This window comes from Oryzias melastigma, linkage group LG8 (assembly GCF_002922805.2).
Source record: "Oryzias melastigma strain HK-1 linkage group LG8, ASM292280v2, whole genome shotgun sequence".
NCBI lineage: Eukaryota > Metazoa > Chordata > Actinopteri > Beloniformes > Adrianichthyidae > Oryzias > Oryzias melastigma.
This window is the reverse complement of record NC_050519.1, coordinates 24,248,798-24,267,100: the sequence shown is the minus strand read 5'-3', so window position 1 is coordinate 24,267,100 and position 18,303 is coordinate 24,248,798. Positions and strand designations below refer to the sequence as shown.

General features: G+C 40.7%; 1 protein-coding gene across 1 annotated transcript; it reads right to left on the bottom strand.

The window, feature by feature from the left end:
* Positions 1–283: 283 nt before the first annotated feature.
* Positions 284–17,892, bottom strand: rras (RAS related). Its single transcript, XM_024272733.2, has 6 exons — positions 17,053–17,892; positions 13,405–13,492; positions 11,775–11,877; positions 4,195–4,303; positions 3,873–3,991; positions 284–1,384 (listed from the first exon to the last, which is right to left on the bottom strand). The coding sequence occupies exons 1-6, from the start codon at positions 17,134–17,136 to the stop codon at positions 1,297–1,299; spliced, it is 591 nt and encodes a 196-aa protein (XP_024128501.1). The 5' UTR covers positions 17,137–17,892; the 3' UTR covers positions 284–1,296.
* Between the last annotated feature and the right edge of the window lie 411 nt (positions 17,893–18,303).

Below are 18,303 nucleotides of genomic sequence, written 5' to 3'. Positions count from 1 at the left end.
TGTGGGACTACTGGTTTCTAGATTTTAATATTAGATTTAATGTTAGGTCAAAAGGATTTGCAGCATAAACAGATCATTTTTCTTCTTCAGGTTAGTGTTCTTTTTGAGCTCATAGGAGGTCATGAGCAGAATCAAAGTATAAACTGGAGCATCCTGAAGGATTGCAACCAGACCTGCTGAAGGAGTCAAAAGAATTCTGAACATTGTGCTTAAAAAACATCTTAAAAAACAAAAACTTCTCAGAAATACCTGCAGACAATTTTATTTAAGAAAGAAGTCAAAGAAAAGTTTATAGAAAAGTTTTATTGATGTACAAAAGTGATTAAACTGTTATACATATATGCAGATAATAGTTTGTGATTAGATCATTAAAAACATAAGAGAATACAAAACTGGACATCGCAGTTCTTCAGTTTACCATCGTTTCAGTCTAAATCAGCAGAGAAGTTTCCAGAAGGAACTCTGAGCTGTGATTGTTCAAATACTGTCTTCGGTGCAGGAACTGAGTCTGCAGGCCCGCAGTGCTGAAGAGAAAAGGAAATCAGTCGGAGAAAGGAAGGCCGTTTGCTGCAGAGACAAATCTGAACTTCATCTTTGGCTTCTGATCCCTCAGTTTGGACCTTCTGAGACAACAGTGAGGCTGGATTTAGACCCTCCCTCCCTCCCTCCACGCCACAGCCCCACCCCTCAACTGTGGCACTAACACTAAAACTGCATCCTCAGCCTCTGATGTCACAATCAAAACTTCATGAAAGTGCTGTGAGCTTCTCCAGGGAGGAAGACCATGAACTGCTTCATCTCTTCCCTCGTTCCTCCTCCTGGTGAGGCTCTGTCGCCCCCTTCAGGACGTCATGCAGGACGGCAGCAGCCTGACTCATGCTGGGTGTGTCACATTCTCCAGCTCATGAATCATCCGCTCTTCTGACAGGCCAGCAGCAAACGGATCCACCACGGACAGCAAAAGCTCTGCTGACACAGACAGCCAGCAAGAAATGGTGGTACCGGTGTGAAGCTGCTGCAGCGTCACACAGCTTCAGTCAACACAACCCCCTTCAGGTCCTCTCCCCACACCGAAGCGTCACGATGATTCAAACTACGGTGCAAAAGAATTCAGGGAAATGGGCTGCACCATGTTTGTCACACACAGATGCAACCACTCACTCACAAGCACGTATATGCACACACACAACCACATGTACACACTCACACAGATCCACATATGCAGACAATCACTGGCACACACATCTTTTTGTACAAGCTGCAGAGGGATGGGGCTGGTATCCATGGTAACGGGGCTCAGAGGAGGACACAGGGACAGCCACCACTCTTCTGTTTGCCTGTGTGCTGAGCTTGGGGAGGAGGACTTTCCATCTCTTGAAACCTCCTGCAAATGAAGAGCAGAGGATGAGTCAATGTGAGCTCGTTTGTGATTAAACCCCAGACTGTGAAGATCACCACTCAAAGGGTTCGGCTCTCACACCTTCATTCTGTGGGAAAACAAACAAATCTGCAGGAAAGTGTTGAAACGTTTCTCTGCAGAGCAGACCTTCATGCTGTCGCGTCATCATGCTGCAACACAAGCTGAACATCAAAACTAACGCTTGTTGCCCATGCTGTTGCCTCAGTGTGGTTACAGAATTGTGTCTTCTGTGCATGATCACATGACGGGAGCTGGACCAATCAGAGAAGGTCTCACTCAGAAGGTGCAGTTACTCCTCAGTAGAGCTGCCACGATTAGCTGACTAATCGACGACTAATCGACTATTAAAATAGTCGATTAGTCATTACTTTATATTATATGGAGTCAGAGTGTAGTTATAAAGTTACAAAGTTATAGTGACACTCTGTTAGCTTTATGGAATATTTTGGCATTTATTAAGGTTTTTTAGGTTAATTTGGAGTTTAGCTAATATTTCAGCTACATGCTGACTCAGGGGTCACCAACCTGGTGCCCACAGGCCCCCAAGGACCCCACAAGGTGCCCTCAGGTCTCTTCTAAAATTAGAACTACTCACTTGTGAGCTGCGTCTACACTTTAAATGTATTATTTCGCTATTTTTTTAAATTACACTTACATTTACATAGACGTAAAACTGAAAACATCTTAAAAATATGTTCATGATTCGTGAACTTTAGATAAGGTGACCTCTGACCTACTCCACTTAACAGATCATTAATTTTTTTTAAATGCTGCAGATTCTGTCATTGGTTCAAAATGTTCAAGATTTGTTTAAAACTGTGTAAGTTGATTTTTCTTTAACATTGCATAGTTGATAAACATGGAACAACATAATGAGACATTTTCCCATGAAATGTAGTGATGTAAGTAATCATCTGAAAATGTAACAATTACAGATTAATAAAGTTCTGAATATTGATGTTTGTTTCCTAGCTTGTTGTCATTGTTGATACTTATGGTGAGAAATCAGAGTCTTCACATAGAGGAGGATCATTATTATTATTAATAATGTAGAACTGAAGGTAAACTGAACAAATTTGTTATTTCAAATTTCTTCGTATGACTCAGTACCAATGAAAAGCTCTCAGTTTCATAAAGGTTGGTGACCCCTGTGGCCATTTAGGCTTTTTTCCCAGTTTTCCAGGCCATTTTGGAGTTTAGCTAATATTTCAGCTGCATGCTAGCTGTTTTAGATAACTTAGGCTTTTTTCAGTTTTTTAGGCTAATTTGGCATTTAACTAATATTTTAGCTGTCTATCAGCTTCAGCATTTTTAGCAGTCAAATTCATCTTCCAGCATTCACACTAGCATTATCACAGGTAATGCTGTATATCTAGTTTGTAGTTAGTTTAAAGTTAATGATGGTTGAGATGCGTGCTTTACATCCAGTTCAAGTATGACCTGATTAGTCGACTGTTAAAATAATCGATTGTGGCAGCACTAATTATGACACACAGCTGTAACTTCCCATGACTTCTAACACAAACTACTGGAATCTGAAGGACAGTGGGACATGAACATGGGAATTCTTTGACAGGATGCCAGAACCTGCATTCTGGTTGAATGCAGGTGGTATTTTCTGTTCCATGCACTCCTCAGCCACGTGCACAGATAAACTCCAGCAGAGTGCATCAGGAATACTGAGGCTGTGCGATGCGGTTCCATGCAGCCGGATCAGCTTTGGTCATGGAGGAGCTGATGATTAACCAGAAGTGTGGAAACAGACACAGAGTGACATTGACAAACTAATCACAAATATTAATCTTTGTCTCATTAAAAATCATTGACTCCAGTGAAGTTCATCAGACAAATATATGAAACCATCTTTGCTTGCCTGCAGCCTCGTCATGTTTATTCTAATCTCTAAATAACTCCCATGTGTTTTGGTATTTTCCATGGAAAGTGTTGATGTTGGAATTATTCCAGATCTTTGCTCAACTTCAAATTCCATGGAAAATTTCTGGAAGGGAGCCAGAAAGATCCTGGAATGTCTCCATGACTCAGAAATGAGACTGCAGGTTCCACAGTCCAAATCCAGGGCGGAGAGTCCCAGTTTCCCTTCACCCCCAACAACAGCCTCTTACCATTACTCTTCCGTAGCTTTAAGTCATCAACCACATTCTCTCTGACATCAGTGACCCAGAGCACAGCTCTAAGCTTCCTAACACTGAGGGAGTTCTACTCTGCCGCCGCCCTTTGATGTGATGCATCAGTCGCTTCTACAGCCTGTCGTTAAAATACATCTGTAATCTGTCAGTATTGGATCATCTGGACTAAACTGGATTATAACATCTGGAAATGTCCCTGCCTTGTGTGTATGAACTGGGTCTATATGAACAAACTGAGCTAAAATAATAGCAATAATCTAAACCATTTCAGAAAATACAGAGAGCCACAGAGAGCACGGCTCCACCTGATTATGTCCACCAGCTCCATGAACACTTCTTCCACATTGTAGCGGTTCTTGGCTGAGGCCTCCATATAGTGAATACTGTTCTCTTGGGCAAAGCTCTGGGCATCCTCTCTGGAGATCTGCACACAAACAAGAGTGTTGGTCAGTCATCTCTGAACCAGGAGCTCACTTCAGTCAGTGTTCAGTCCCACAGAGGGCTGAAGCAGTCAGCCACTTTTAGCAGAAGTGGTTTTCTGACTGGACTTCTCCCAGACTTTGACTCTTGAGTCAGTGTTTGTCTGGATTCCACTTCTTTCCAGAGGGTCTGAGAGAAATCTCTTACCACTCTCTGCTGCTCCAGGTCAGCCTTGTTTCCCACCAGAACCATGGGGAAGTCATCTCGATCCTTCACTCTCAGGATCTGGGTGTGAAACTTCTGGACCTCATGGTAACTGTTGAAAGAGGGGTGTGTACATTTAGTTTCAAATGTATTCACTGTGTTGAGGCAGTGCACCTGCCTCGAGGCAGAGGGCGCTGGTGAGTCCAGAGAGTGTGAAACCGCTAAAGAATAACAAAGTTGTTGCTAATTAGTCGACTAATTGTGGCAGCCCTAATTGAGACACTTTAAAACTGAAGAAAGAAAAAGACAGACTTCTACAGGTTATCCATCTGTTTCTTCAGAAGGATCTCCACACAGATTTCATTCAAAAGACGAAGTAAGTGAATAACAACAATTTTAGTCATTTTCTTCTATGCTACACTTTGTAAAAAGAAGAAAATGTTGAAATAAAAAAAAATCAAGTGGTGAATAAGCTGCTCTTTAGGGTTCATATGTTTGTAAATCTGATGACGTCAGAGCCTCACCAGCCGTGAACCTCACCGTCTCAGGGCAATACAGAAAATGACGTCATGGTTCCGTTATCCTACGCCTGTAACAGGCTAAGGTGCATCTCGAGTGAAAAGTCTTTTCCTGTCAGAACACTCCAGTATTTTCCCAACAATAAAGCTTCAAAATCCAAGACTCCTGCAGAATGGGGAGGGCCTTCAGGGAGGCAGACGGTAGTGAAAGAATGTACCGCTCTGAAGAGAGACTGGAGGAGGACAGCTTGCAGCCAGATCTGACAGGTGTTTTCTGACTGGGGTAGTAGCAGTAGAGACTTGAGGAAGCAGTAAACATTTAGATGGAGGGCAAAAGGGCAGCCAACAAGAAAAACAAAATTACACTGAATACAGAACTTCCTTTTTTTTTTTTTAACTGTGATGATCCACAAATCAAGTCATATCTAATCTTTAGTTCCAGGATGGCGCCCTAGTCGGTCCGTTTTTACTTTGCTCTGCACCTACTTTGATTTTAAAAGTTGTGAAAAAGCTATTTAGCGATGAACCTTACTTTGTAAAGTTTACTTTTGAATATTCTTCTAAACTTCTATGATCACCATGGTGAAAAAATGTGAATATTTGGCTGTGGCAAACTCCTGGCAGTGCTGGAGTGAGCTCAGGCGTGCAAACTAGCGGTGACCGCAACTATTCAAAGGATGCTGATGGAATGGTGACGTCTTTGAGGAAGAGCTGCTGCGAACCCCAAGTAAGCCACCTGTTTCAAAGAAAAAGACTCAAACCCAGCCTACACCATCGTCTAAAGATGACATTTACACCCAGCTTGCCAGCATAACCGAGTTCATTAATAACAGGTCGGATGCTACTGAGGACAAAATGGTTGGTTTTAGTAACAAGGCGGATGCTGTGGCTAATGATGTCGAAGATGCTAGCATGAAGATGGCTGCTCTGGAGCAACGGGTAGACTCCTTGGAGATGCCCGATAAACTTCTCCAAAGAGGAATGGACAAGCTTGAATCTTTATCAAATGATAAATAAGTTATTTCCAATTTTTGTCATGATTATTACACTAAACTTTATAAGACAAACTTCAATCAGGAAGCAGTGCTTTCACTTTGTGATTCATTGAATAACATAAAAACAGTCAGTGAAGAAGATAAACTGGGATGTGATTCTTTCATTTTGATACAGGAAGTTTCAGATCCAATTAATTTGAAAAACAACCAGCCCCCAGGGAATGACGGAACAACAGCAGAATTTTATACGCTTTTCTCAGAACTCTAAACTCTCTTTTTACTAGATGTTAATACAGAAAGTATCACAAATATGACGCTCCCTGCCAGCATGACTCAAGGTGGTATAATATTAGCCATGAGATTAAAAGTGTACTTGATACCGTAATAGATGAGAATCACACAGGTTTCATGAAAGACAGATGCATTCCAAACTATCCAAAATTAGTGCTGGACTTATTCACTTATTTGACTTATTCAGACCTCATTACTGATGTAAGCTTCATTTTCTTCCTTTTTTTTTTTTTTTTTTTTTTTTTTTTTTTTTTTCATTTTCTTCCTTGATTTTTGTAAGGGGTTTGGTACTGTTGAGCACCCTTTTATATTCTATAGTCTTGAAAAGTTGGGTTTTGGGGGTTATACATGTAGTGCAGTCAAAACACTGCATGCAAATGGAAATAGTTGTGTTAAGTTGAGTGCTGGCACCTCTCACAGATTCTTTCATCAGAGAGGAATACGACGGGAGTGTCCAGTCTCTGTGTACCTTTTTCTTCTGGCTGCACAGGTATTCTGCAGATATATAAAGTCTAGTGATGTTGATGGGATTTCTGATTCTCATCAGTCAGCTGGCAGATGACACCACATTATTCTTAAACTCCTCACAGGTTCCCTCTTCAAATTATGTTCAAAAGCATCAGGACTTTGTCTAAACTTAAAGGAATGCAAGTCATTTCCTCTTAAACATTGTGTTCTAACTTCTATAAATAGCACAGCAGTCAAAGAAAATGTAACTTATTTGGGATTACAGATGACTAAAGATCCAAAAACCCAGCACTGTCATAAGTTATCAGGAGTTCAGTGACCAAGATGAAGCTGCAGATGTCATCACAGTCAGGAACTTCCTGCTGCGTGCAGCAACAGCCAAGTTCTGACCAGATACAACTCTACCACGTGATGCGGCGTGCAGAAGCTGCAACACGCTGCTGAAGTCTCAGTCGGACCGGTCTCTGTGGCTCTCTCACGCAATTTTTCAGAAAACACAAAGACTACCAGACTATTTTTAGGAGCAGACTCTGCAACTCTTCAGTTTAGACTAGTGTGTGAAAAAGATTAAAAGAATTGTGTTTCAGTCAAAACCTACCAGCTGCTAATGCAGCACTAAGTCCTCCAGAGCCACATGTAGAGGATCTTTGGCATGTTGGTGAGGTTCTCTGGATCTCACTGAAGGATCTGCCTTCCTGCAGTAAGCTGAAGACCTCCTCCTTGTAAAAGACGCCATGTCCCAGTATGAAACAGACATTTTGAAGTTGCTCACACATGAAAATCATCAGCATCTCCAAACTAAAACAGTTTGTGAAACAGTGGGTCACACTTTGGTAGGGCTGCCACGATCAGTTGACTAAAAACGACTAATCAACTATTAAAATAGTCGACGACTAATTTAATAGTTGATTAGTCATTACTTTATATTATATGGAGTCAGAGTGTAGAAAGTTGAAGGTTATGATAGCATTCTGCAAGCTTTTTGGAGCATGTTGGCATTTATTGTTTAGGCTAATTTGGAGTTTAGCTAATATTTCAGCTACATGCTAGCTATTTTCTAACTTAGGCTTTTTTCAGTTTTTTAGGCTAATATCTCATTTAACTAATATTCTAGCTGGCTATCAGCTTCAGTGATTTCAGCTATCAGAACTAGCATCTTCAGCAGCCAAATTCATCTTACAGCATTCACACTAGTATTATCACAGGTGATGATATATATCTAGTTTGTAGTTAGTTTACAGATAATTATGGGTAAGATGTGTGCTTTACATCCAGTTTGTAAATGACCCGATTAGTCAAGTAATCGTAAAAAATATTTGGTGATTCGTCGACTATTAAAACGATTGTTTGTGGTAGCGCTACTCTTTGGTCGTCTTTGACCTCTGAAGGTAAAGGCCTCTCTTCTGATTTGAACTTCTGTGATCTTAATGCTTCTAAGCCTGACTAATCAACATCTTTTGTCCTTTTTAGACTTGTTTCTATTGCAGGTTGTGTGTTCAAACTGGACTCCCTGACAGACTTAACATCTCAAAAATCTCTCCCCCTCCTCCCTTCAGAAGATGCTGCTTCACTGAAACATGCTCTCCAGGTCCCGCTGCCCTGAACTCACTCCTTCAGCTTCATCAGCTCCTCTTCCTCTATTCACTGGTCTGTCCCAGCTCAGGAACTCACTTCCCTCTGACCTCACAGATAGAACGTCTCCCACTCTTTTCACATCCTCACTTGAAACCTATCTGTTTGAACTCTCTTATGATCCACTATCAAAACAACACTTCTAACTCTTTAGCATCCATCATGCTCTTGCACTTGTTGGATTTCATGTTATGTACTGTGTAGCGACTACAAGTCCATTCCATCTAAACACGCTCCGCTGTGAGCAAACGGGATAAGTTACTAATGATAACAAATGCAAACGTCTGTATGTAGTGAACATGATTGATTTAATCGTACTGTTATGTTCATGTGTTAGTCTTGGCATTTGTGTCAATAGAGTTCATGCAAAAAGTCATGAGACAGCACTGCCTGAAGCAACGTGGAAACGTTGTTCTAAAGGTATAAAAACGTGGTTAACAAAATCCTTCTCAGCACTCATGCTCCAACTTCCCCTTCATTCCACCCAAGTAAGGGTCTGCAACCTTCAACACTTAAAGAGCCATTCAGGTCCATTTCTCACTGACTAACATCCAGAAAGAGCCACAAACTCTCCTTTAAGAAACATAAGACACAAATTCATGTTTATGCTACTGCAGCTTTTTACTTAAACATAAATATGAAGAAAAAAATGCCCATTAAAAATTAAATGCTTGATAACTTTTGTCAGAGGTTTGCATGAAATCCTTCTACCCTTTTTGATGGTCTTAATGCAGCAAAAGTAGGTAGTGTCATGTCAGCAGTGAAAGAAAAATAAAAAACTTATTTTACAATTCTTGGTTTATCTCAGCCAGACATTGAAAAATTAGAAATAAGTGACCCATACTGTATTTTTCTGACCATAAGGATCACTTAAACCCTTTAATTTTCAACAAAAGGAAATTTTTCTTATAATCCAATGTATTCCAAGTATGATTTCTGACCATACAATAATTAATTTTGGTGGTAAAAAATCTGTCAAAATGTTTTATTGCGACTTTAATTGACCAGCGTCGCTATTTTACTTTCAAATAGAAAATCATTTGTATTTTTCTTTAACCATGAGAGCCACAATGGAGGAGTCAAAGAGCCACAGGTTGCAGACCCCTGAATTACATGCGATAATGTTAGCGTGAATGCTGTAAGTTGAATTTGGCCGCTGAAGATGCTGAAGCTGAAATCGCTGAAGCTCATAGCTGAAAACGCTGAAGCTGATAGCCAGCTAAAATATTAGCTAAATGCCAAATTAGGATAGAAACAAAAAAAAAGCCTAAGTTAGTCAAAAATACTTAGCATGTAGCTGAAATATTTGCTAAACTCCAAATTATCCAAAAAAAACTTTTATAAATGCCAAAACAGTCCATAAAGCTAGCAGAATGCCATTATAACCTTCAACTTTACAACACTCTGACTCCATATATCAGCGGTCGCCTACCTTTAACAGTAAAAGATCCATTTGGGCTCATTTTCTACTGATCAGAACCTAGAAGGAGCCGCATAGTCTTACTTAAGCCTTTAAGAAATTTGGATTTACATTCATGACCAATGGTTTTTTAATAATTAATATGAATTAAGACTATTTTTTGGCATTAACAAAAGCAAAAATACAAAAAGAACCTAGAATATGTCAAATCTAGATTTTTTTTTTAACGTGTCACAGAAGCTTAAATAATTTATTTTCAAAATAAAAGCTGCCCTGTGCCAATCAGGATCATCTCAGATCAGCTCTGAACAGCTAGTAACCAATGCTGTTCAGCACAAGATAATATGTGCTTTTAACTCATAAATGATCAAACTTTTTTCCAAGTTTTGCATATAAAATCTGTTCATTCTGGAGGTAGAGTTGATCAAACAAGACGTCTTCAGGTCAACAGGATGTAAAAACCTACATAGTTTATCATCTATGTGAACCTCAGACATCAATTTATACATTTAAATAATCTAAATTAAATAAATGCTAATTAAGTAATCCTTACTTTAAAAAAATGTCATTTTATTTTTCTTTTATTTATTGATTTTTGTTCTTTTTCCCCTCTTTATCATCATCAGTCTTACTCTGCTGGGTTTTGTTATTTTAGTTTGTTGTTGGATCTTGGTAGTCTTAGTTTTCAGGCTTTGTTTATTTGTTTTCTTTAGGTAGTTTTGGTTAGACAGACATTATCAGGAGCTGCTGACTCTGACGGTCGACATGTCTGGATCAGCAGTCTCCATGACTTATTTAATGTTTGGTTAAGGAGCCACAATGGAGAGATAAAAGAGACACATGTGGATCTGCAGGTTGAAGAGTCCTGCTATATAAACCTGCTGTTTTTAGCTTTTTAGGTTGCCAATCTTAACATCTGTCCAGGGACAACAGATGAAAAATAACCGCTGGGCTGATTCTGGTTCATTGCATGCAATGATTTTATTGTGCACTGTCCCAGAGAAATAAAAAAATATTATTATAAGCTAAAGTAAAGACTAATTGACTATTAAATTAGTTGTTAACTATTTTAATAGGCGATCAGCTGTCGATTAGTCGACTGATCGTGGCAGCCCTAAATTAAAGCTGTACTTTATGAACACAGTCAATCTGGTATCCAGAACAGCTGTGAAGCAGAAAGAGCAGAAGTTCCATCTCTGACTGGTACAGATGATCACTCCCACCAACAGCAGCTCAGCCAGCCCTTAACTACCATTTTGAAGAGAGCAGCAACACTTTCACTCTCCCTCTGGGATTCACAAAGTAGTTTGTCTATAAAAATAAAGATGTATTTTGAAACCATAAGATAAGAAAAGACTGGGCTCTATCAGATCTCCAGGATCTCAGTTCCAGTTAATTTGCTTGGCTCTGTGAGCTCAAAAGTCTTTGTGATTTCTAGTTTGCAGAAGTAGGATTAAAACAAAGGCTTCAACAACAACTGTCAGCACCACTTTACTGTGAATTGCCGCTTGAGAGTATTCGAAGTGTCAGTGAAAGTTGTTTGGCGGGACAGACAGACATGTTGTGTGTCCTTGTATGAGTAATAAGGGGTTCTACTCTATGGAGAAGATCATAAAACCTGTCAATTGACATGGGAAAGTACCTGAAGTGCACTTAGCCATCTTGTAAAACACGCATATCTTGTCCCAGCAAAGGGGATTCCCGTTTCTGTTTGGTGAATGAACAAACCACTTTCTCCTCTGCCTCATTGTGTACCTGATCATTCACCGACGCAGCAAGTGTATGAGTGCAATGTTGTCCATGTTGAAGGTGCCAAAGCACTGAATCACTGGAGACAATCACATCAGGGTTGAGAAGTTTGTCCCTGTTATTGCAGACAGTCGCAAGCAAAACCGACCAACCTTAGTATGAACTAGACGGCATGATTGTGGTATGGACGCAATACGATGGACAATCGCTTTGAAATACACCAGGCATTTCACCTTACGTGAGGCTACCTTTTAGAGCAGTTACGATTAGTCAACTAATCTGAAAAAATAGTCAGTGATTAGTCGACCATTAAAATACTTGTTTGTGGCAGGATTACTATCTTTAAACCATGTGATCTCCAGTAAATTAAAGTGTTACCATTTGCTGTGAGCATCAGTTAGTAACCTGAATTGACCGATTTAACCGGGTTGAGAAACCTTCAACAGTAGAACCACAATTTATCCGGCAGAAACAAACACACACGTAAAGACAGATCCAACAGGAACTCACCTGCCCCGGTCGTTCAGAGCGAACACCAGTAAAAAGCCCTCTCCTGAGCGCATGTACTGCTCCCTCATCGCTCCGAACTCCTCTTGACCGGCTGTGTCCAAAACTGAAACACAAACACAGTTTGGCAAAAACCAGTCCATTCTGAAGCAGTCTCAGTCCTCGATTGTCTCAAAAACCTGCTCCAGCATGTCCTCAGAAAGCCTTCATGAAAGGGTTCTCAAACTCAACTGTGTGACTGAAGGGTGAGGCTGGCAGAGTCTGGGCTGTATGGGGTTCCATTTGTGCCAAAAATATGTTTTTGATCCATTGTTTATGTCTATTGAACAAGTTTATTGAACATCTGTTCATGTCTATGTACTACTAAGAGCTTGTTCTGGTTTGTTGGAAGCCCATACCCCTCTCACTTAAAGCGGCTCAGGAAAATCTGTCAAACATTTTAGGCGGAGCCACATGCTTTTACTGAGTCAGCTTATAACTTGAATAATTTGCGATAAAGAAAAAATATCTTTTAAAAATAGGATTCGAAAGAAGATATTAAGAAGGAAGCATCAGAGAAAGAACGGTTATTCTGACAAATAGCGCTGCCACAAACAATTATTTCAATAGTCGACTAATCTGGTCACGCGCAAACTGGATGTAAAGCACACATCTTATCCATCATCAGCTTTAAACTAACTAAAAACTAGATGTGTAACATTACCTGTGATAATGCTAGTGTGAATGCTGTAAGATGAATTTGACTGCTGAAGATGCTGAAATTGATAGCTGAAATCGCTTAAGCTAATAGCTGAAATCGCTTAAGCCGATAGCCAGCTAAAATATTAGTTAAATGCCAAATTAGCCGAAAATTGTTTTTAAAAAAGTCTAAGTTAGCCAAAACAGCTAACATGCAGCTGAAATATTAGCTAAACTCTCCAAAATATCTTAAAACCTTAATAAATGCCAAAATAGTCCAAAAAGCTAACAGAATGTCACTATAACTTTCAACTTTACTACAATGTGCTTCCATATAATATAAAGTAACGACTAATCAACTATTAAATTAGTCGATTATTTTAATAGGCGATTAGCCGACTAATCGTGGCAGCCCTAGTGACAAATAAAATGACTTATAAATAACAGTCTATTTCTCAATGGAAGTCAAAGGGACTTTAACCTTCTTGCAACCCGCTGGTACTTCCTATCTGGAACATGAGAGGAGAGGTTGCTCAGTCCAGTTCCTACTTTTACAGTCAATGTTAAAGTCCTCCTTCTAGTCGGAATACTTTTTTTTGTTTCCTGAGACTTATCCTCCAGAAAATATATTCTAAAAAAATGAAGTTGTGAGCTTGTACTTCAAAAGGCTTTTTAAAGGATTTTTTTAGGAGTCAGCTGCCTGAGGTACATCCTGGAAACTTCAAAAATAAATTTGGAAGAAAAGCTGAGCTTGAGCATCTGATGATTCACATATGAGAGCAGTGAAACACCAGTATGATCCAACACTGCTGTCAACGGCACAAGTCCCAACAAGGCATCGAACATCCAGAGAGCAAACACGCCGAGTCCAACCACAGCTCACACACCCAGCCCTTTCCAACAACGCCCCAACACACCCTGCTGACACACACGGGAGGAATGAGCTGGCGCTTACTGTCCAGCCGGGTCACCTTCCCGTCCACAGTGTACGACTTGGAGTAGGAGTCCTCAATGGTTGGGTCATAGTCCGACACAAAGTACGACTGCAGGAGAAATGCTGGGTTAGACAAACACTGAAGCAGCAAAGCAATAACACAATTGACTACCGGTACATGTGAAAAGTAAGTACAGCCTCTTAGAAAGATAATCTGGTTTATTTAGGATTGGTTTCCTAAGGTTGTGAGTATCTCCCAACTAGAAGTGTAGTACTGTTTTAAAATTCACATCAATATGAAAATATTTTATCAGGGATGACTATTTTAGCGTCCTGAGGCAGTGGATCGTTCATCTTAATCATTATTATTGTATACGAACCAGTACAGTGAGTAAAAGGTTTTGTAACTGAGTGAAAGCTTTAAAGAAACAATGCAAACACAACGTTTCATATAAAACATTTTTTTATTACTGCAATATCACTGTATTTGTAAAATAGTAATATGCACTTGTGATCTTTTTTGCTCAATGATTTAAGGACCTTTGCCTCTGCAAGAGCAAATCTATAGTATTTTGGAAATCCAGACACGAAGGAAGAGGGATCTCCTTAACGTCCTGACCAGAGAGCTCCAGAACCATCAGAACCATCAGGACCTCCCTCTGAAAGCATCATCTGAACATTTACATCAGCTGGTGTCTGCAGACCCAGCTGATTGACCATCAGTACTCTCCGATTTCCTCAGGATGGATGCAGTAGCAGAAGGACATTTCAAATAAGTTCTCATTTTACTTTCTCTGAAAAAGAAGATGCTCCGATCTCTCATTAGAGCTGCCAAAACTACTCGACTAATTGACAACTAAACGACTATTAAAACAGTCGATGACTAATAGTCTATTAGTCGTTACTTTATATTATATGGAGTCAGAGTGTAGTAAAGTTGAAAGTTAGAATGACATTCTGCTAACTTTTAGGATTTTTTTTGGCTTTTATTAAGGTTTTTTAGGCTATTTTGGAGTTTAGTTAATATTTCAGCTACATGCTAGCTGTTTTGGTTAACTTAGGCTTCTTCAGTTTTTTTTAGGCTAATTTCGCTTAACTAATATTTTAGCTGGCTATCAGCTTCAGCATCTTCAGATAATATCTTCAGCGTTTTCAGCTTTCAATTTCAGCATCTTCAACTATCAGCACTAGCATCTTCAGCGGCCAATTTCAGCTTACAGCATTCATGCTAGCATTATCATAAGTAATGGTATTTATCCAATTTTTAGTTAGTTTAAAGCTAATGACGGTTAAGATGTGTGCTTTACATCCAGTTGCGCATGACCCGATTAGTCGAATCAGAAAAAATAATCTGATTAGTCGACTATTAAAATAATGGCTTGTGACAGCACTACCTCTCACCTACTTAAACTGTTTTCATGAGAGAAATGGGAAAAGATCAAGCAGATTTAGTTGGATGACTGCAAATAAAAAAGGCAGAAATCAGACATTTTGAGGACAAAACACTGTAACTGTCCCTGTAAATGTGTTGTTTTTAAGTAATATGGTGATAGGTGAAAGACTGAGACCATTAAGCATTATCTAGGTGTTCATTTGTTTTTTGTTATTGCACTTGTTGCTCTATCAGATTGTGTTCATTTAAAATAAACATTTTTAAAAATACTAAATTTATTTGAGATTTATAGCAGGTTTGCTTTGACCAGTTTAACATGCCTGAGTGGTTCAATTTAAAGTTAGCATGTTTTGTTCATGAAGTGTTGTACATTGTACTATCTCAGTAGACCAGATGGGTTAGGAATATATTCATTACAGTTTATATAATGGGGGCCCCTAAACAGCATCTTGCCTGGGGCCCCATAATGCTAGAAACGGCCCTGATTGGGTTTTTGCATGCTCCTAAACCAGGTTAGACCAGAATCAGAGAATTCCTGGCTCGCTTACACATCCCTTCATTGTTTAGACCACATGTCAAAGTCAAGGCCCGGGGGCCGGATCCGGCCCTTTGGGTAATTCTATCAGGCCCTCCAGATCATTTTATTGTATTATTAATGGTCTGATGTTATCTTGCGCTTATTTCTAACTTTTATAATTTTGACAAAATATATTTTTATGGAGAGTAAAATATTGAAAGTTATTTAAGGTTTAAGTTGATTTACTCTGGAATAATATTCCTGTCTGCTTTTATTCATAATTGTGGTAAAAAGTTACGGTTTTAAAGTTTTAACCACTTGCTTTTAGTATGTTCCATAAACGTTTATCCTGTTCGGCCCGCGATCTAAGGTGTGTTTTGGATTTTGGCCCCTTGTGTGATTGAGTTTGACACTCCTGATTTAGACCATAAAAAGTCCAAACTCAACAAAGAGTAAGTACACCTCATTGTTCATTGGTCCGAAGTAATAATTGCAGCCGTTTTCTTTTGGACTAGAGGCTTTGGTATGATGTCAAGAATTATTTTGCTGTAGAGAGGGCAAAACCCACATCATAGGCCTCCCACTGCCGTGCCTGTTAGTTTAAATAGAACTTTATCTGATATACTGCAGTTGATTTTCACTGAAGTGTTGCTGTACACCACCTCCAAAAAACACCATGCAGAAATGAGTATTTCTTTTGTATAACTTAAATATTTTTTGTTCACTACTGAAGGCAGACAGGTCGCTCATCCACTCTACAGTTTCAAGACCGTTATGGACCACAGAGCTACAGAGGACCGAGCAAGCCTTCATCTGCTGTGGGGGTGCCACGAACCATTATTCTAATAGCCAACTAATCAACAATTTTTTTTGATTAGTCGACTAATCCGGTGGGCTGCACGGTGGCGCAGTGGTTAGCGCTCTTGCCTCACAGCGAGAAGGCCCCGGTTCAACTCCCGGCTGGGACCTTTGTGTGTTCTGTGTGGAGTTTGCATGTTCTCCCCGTGCATGCGTGGGTTTTCACCGGGGACTCCGGCTTCCTCCCACCGTCCAAAAACATGCTTCATAGGTTCATTGGTGACTCTAAATTGCCCCTAGGTGTGAATGTGAGAGTGAATGTGTGTGATTGAGGCCCTGCGACAGACTGGAGACCTGTCCAGGGTGAACCCCGCCTTCGCCCATCAGTAGCCGGGATAGGCTCCGGCACCCCGCGACCCCGAAAGGGAACAAGCGGTCAAGAAGATGGATGGATGGATGGACTAATCCGGTCATATGCTAACTGGATGTAAAGCACACATCTTAACCATCATTAGCTTTAAACTAATGAAAAACTAGTCCTGCAATAATGCTAGTGTGAATGCTTAAAGCTGAATTTGGCCACTGAAGATGCTAGTGCTGATAGCTGAAGATGCGGAAATCGATAGCTGAAATCACTGAAGCAAATATCTGAAATTGCTGAGGCCTTTTAACGCTGAAGCTGAGGGCCAGCTAAAATAGTAGTTAAATGGGAAATTATCTTGAAAAAAAAACTGAAAAAAGCTTAAATTAGCCAAAACAGCTAGCATGTAGCTGAAAAATTAGCAAAACTCCTAAATAGCCTAAAAAATGAAAGAAAAAATGTTGATTAAATTAGTCATTGGCTATTTTAATAGTCGATTAGTCATCGATAAGTCGACTAATCGCGGCGGTCCTAATCTGCTGGTCCGGTATCAAACCCGGACTTTAACACGCGCGCGCACAGACTCACAAACACTCTCACCTGGATGAACTGGATGGTCAGCGCGCTCTTCCCCACTCCTCCTCCCCCCACTACGACCAGCTTGTACTTGTCTTCTTCACCCATTTTCCTCGCGGGCGTGTTTCTCCACCCCCAGTTACCAGAGTCTCGCGGGCCCCCAGGTGCTGGAAACCCCCACCGAACAAAAAAAAAAAAAAAAAGAATCTGGCCCGAAATAACCTGTAGCTCCGCGTGCCGCTTCTGAGCGCGAGACCAAACTTTTCCTGCGACGAAGTTTCTAGCGGCCGAGCGCGCGCGCCCCTCCCGAGCTGTAGAGTCCGGTTCGGAGAGACAAAGAGGGCAAATCCCGCGGCGAGTTTGGACTTTTGAAGCGCGTGGGCCGCGTGATAAGTCCACGTCCTGCCCTCCGCTCTCTTCCTCCGGCCTCGGCTCCTTTTGTGGGCGGAGCTGCTTCCTCTTTTCTCGGGCGTCTGTGGCGCCTGGCGGATGGACGCGCTCCCAGCGGCGGCGTCTCTCCTCCTCACCGCCTCAGATCAAAAACCCGCGGAGCTCGAGCACGCCGATTCCTCCGCTCCGGCCTCGCGGACCTTCCGGTGACACCTATCGACGCGCACGCGGGGTTTTTCCTCCGGAAGTGAGCATATGTTTGGAAGGAGACGGATATGAAAGTCCTCCTGGGGTCATCGATCAGAGCGGGAGGTCAACTTTCTTTCCTCCAGCTGGGAGGAGCGCCGCGCACGCGCACGGCAGCTCCTCAGACTGCACGCGGAGCCACAGAAACCAACAGTCATCCTGAAAGAGCCGCACAAGTTTCTGACATCCCTTCAGTCTTCAGGCCCAACACTCCCACGGTGACCGGATGGTCTTCAGGGGGTCCCAGTATTCAGACTCATCCAACTGACATCCATATTTGTTTGAATTTCTTAGTTGTTAATGTTTCTGGGCTCTAGCTTTTTAACCTTTTAACACACGTGTCAAAGTCAAGGCCCGGGGGCCGGATCCGGCCCTCCGTGTAATTCTATCCGGCCCTCCAGATCATTTTATTTTATTGTTATTAATGACCTGATGTTAACTTGCGCTCATTTCTAACTTGTGTAATTTTGACAAAATATATTTTATGGAGAGTAAAATATTGAAAGTTATTTAAGGTTTAAGTTGATTTATTCTGGAATAATATTCCTGCCTTTTGTTATTCAGAATAATTTTAAAAAGTTACGGTTTAAAATCTGGCATTCTGATAGTTTTTTGGACTATTTTGACATTTACTTAAAA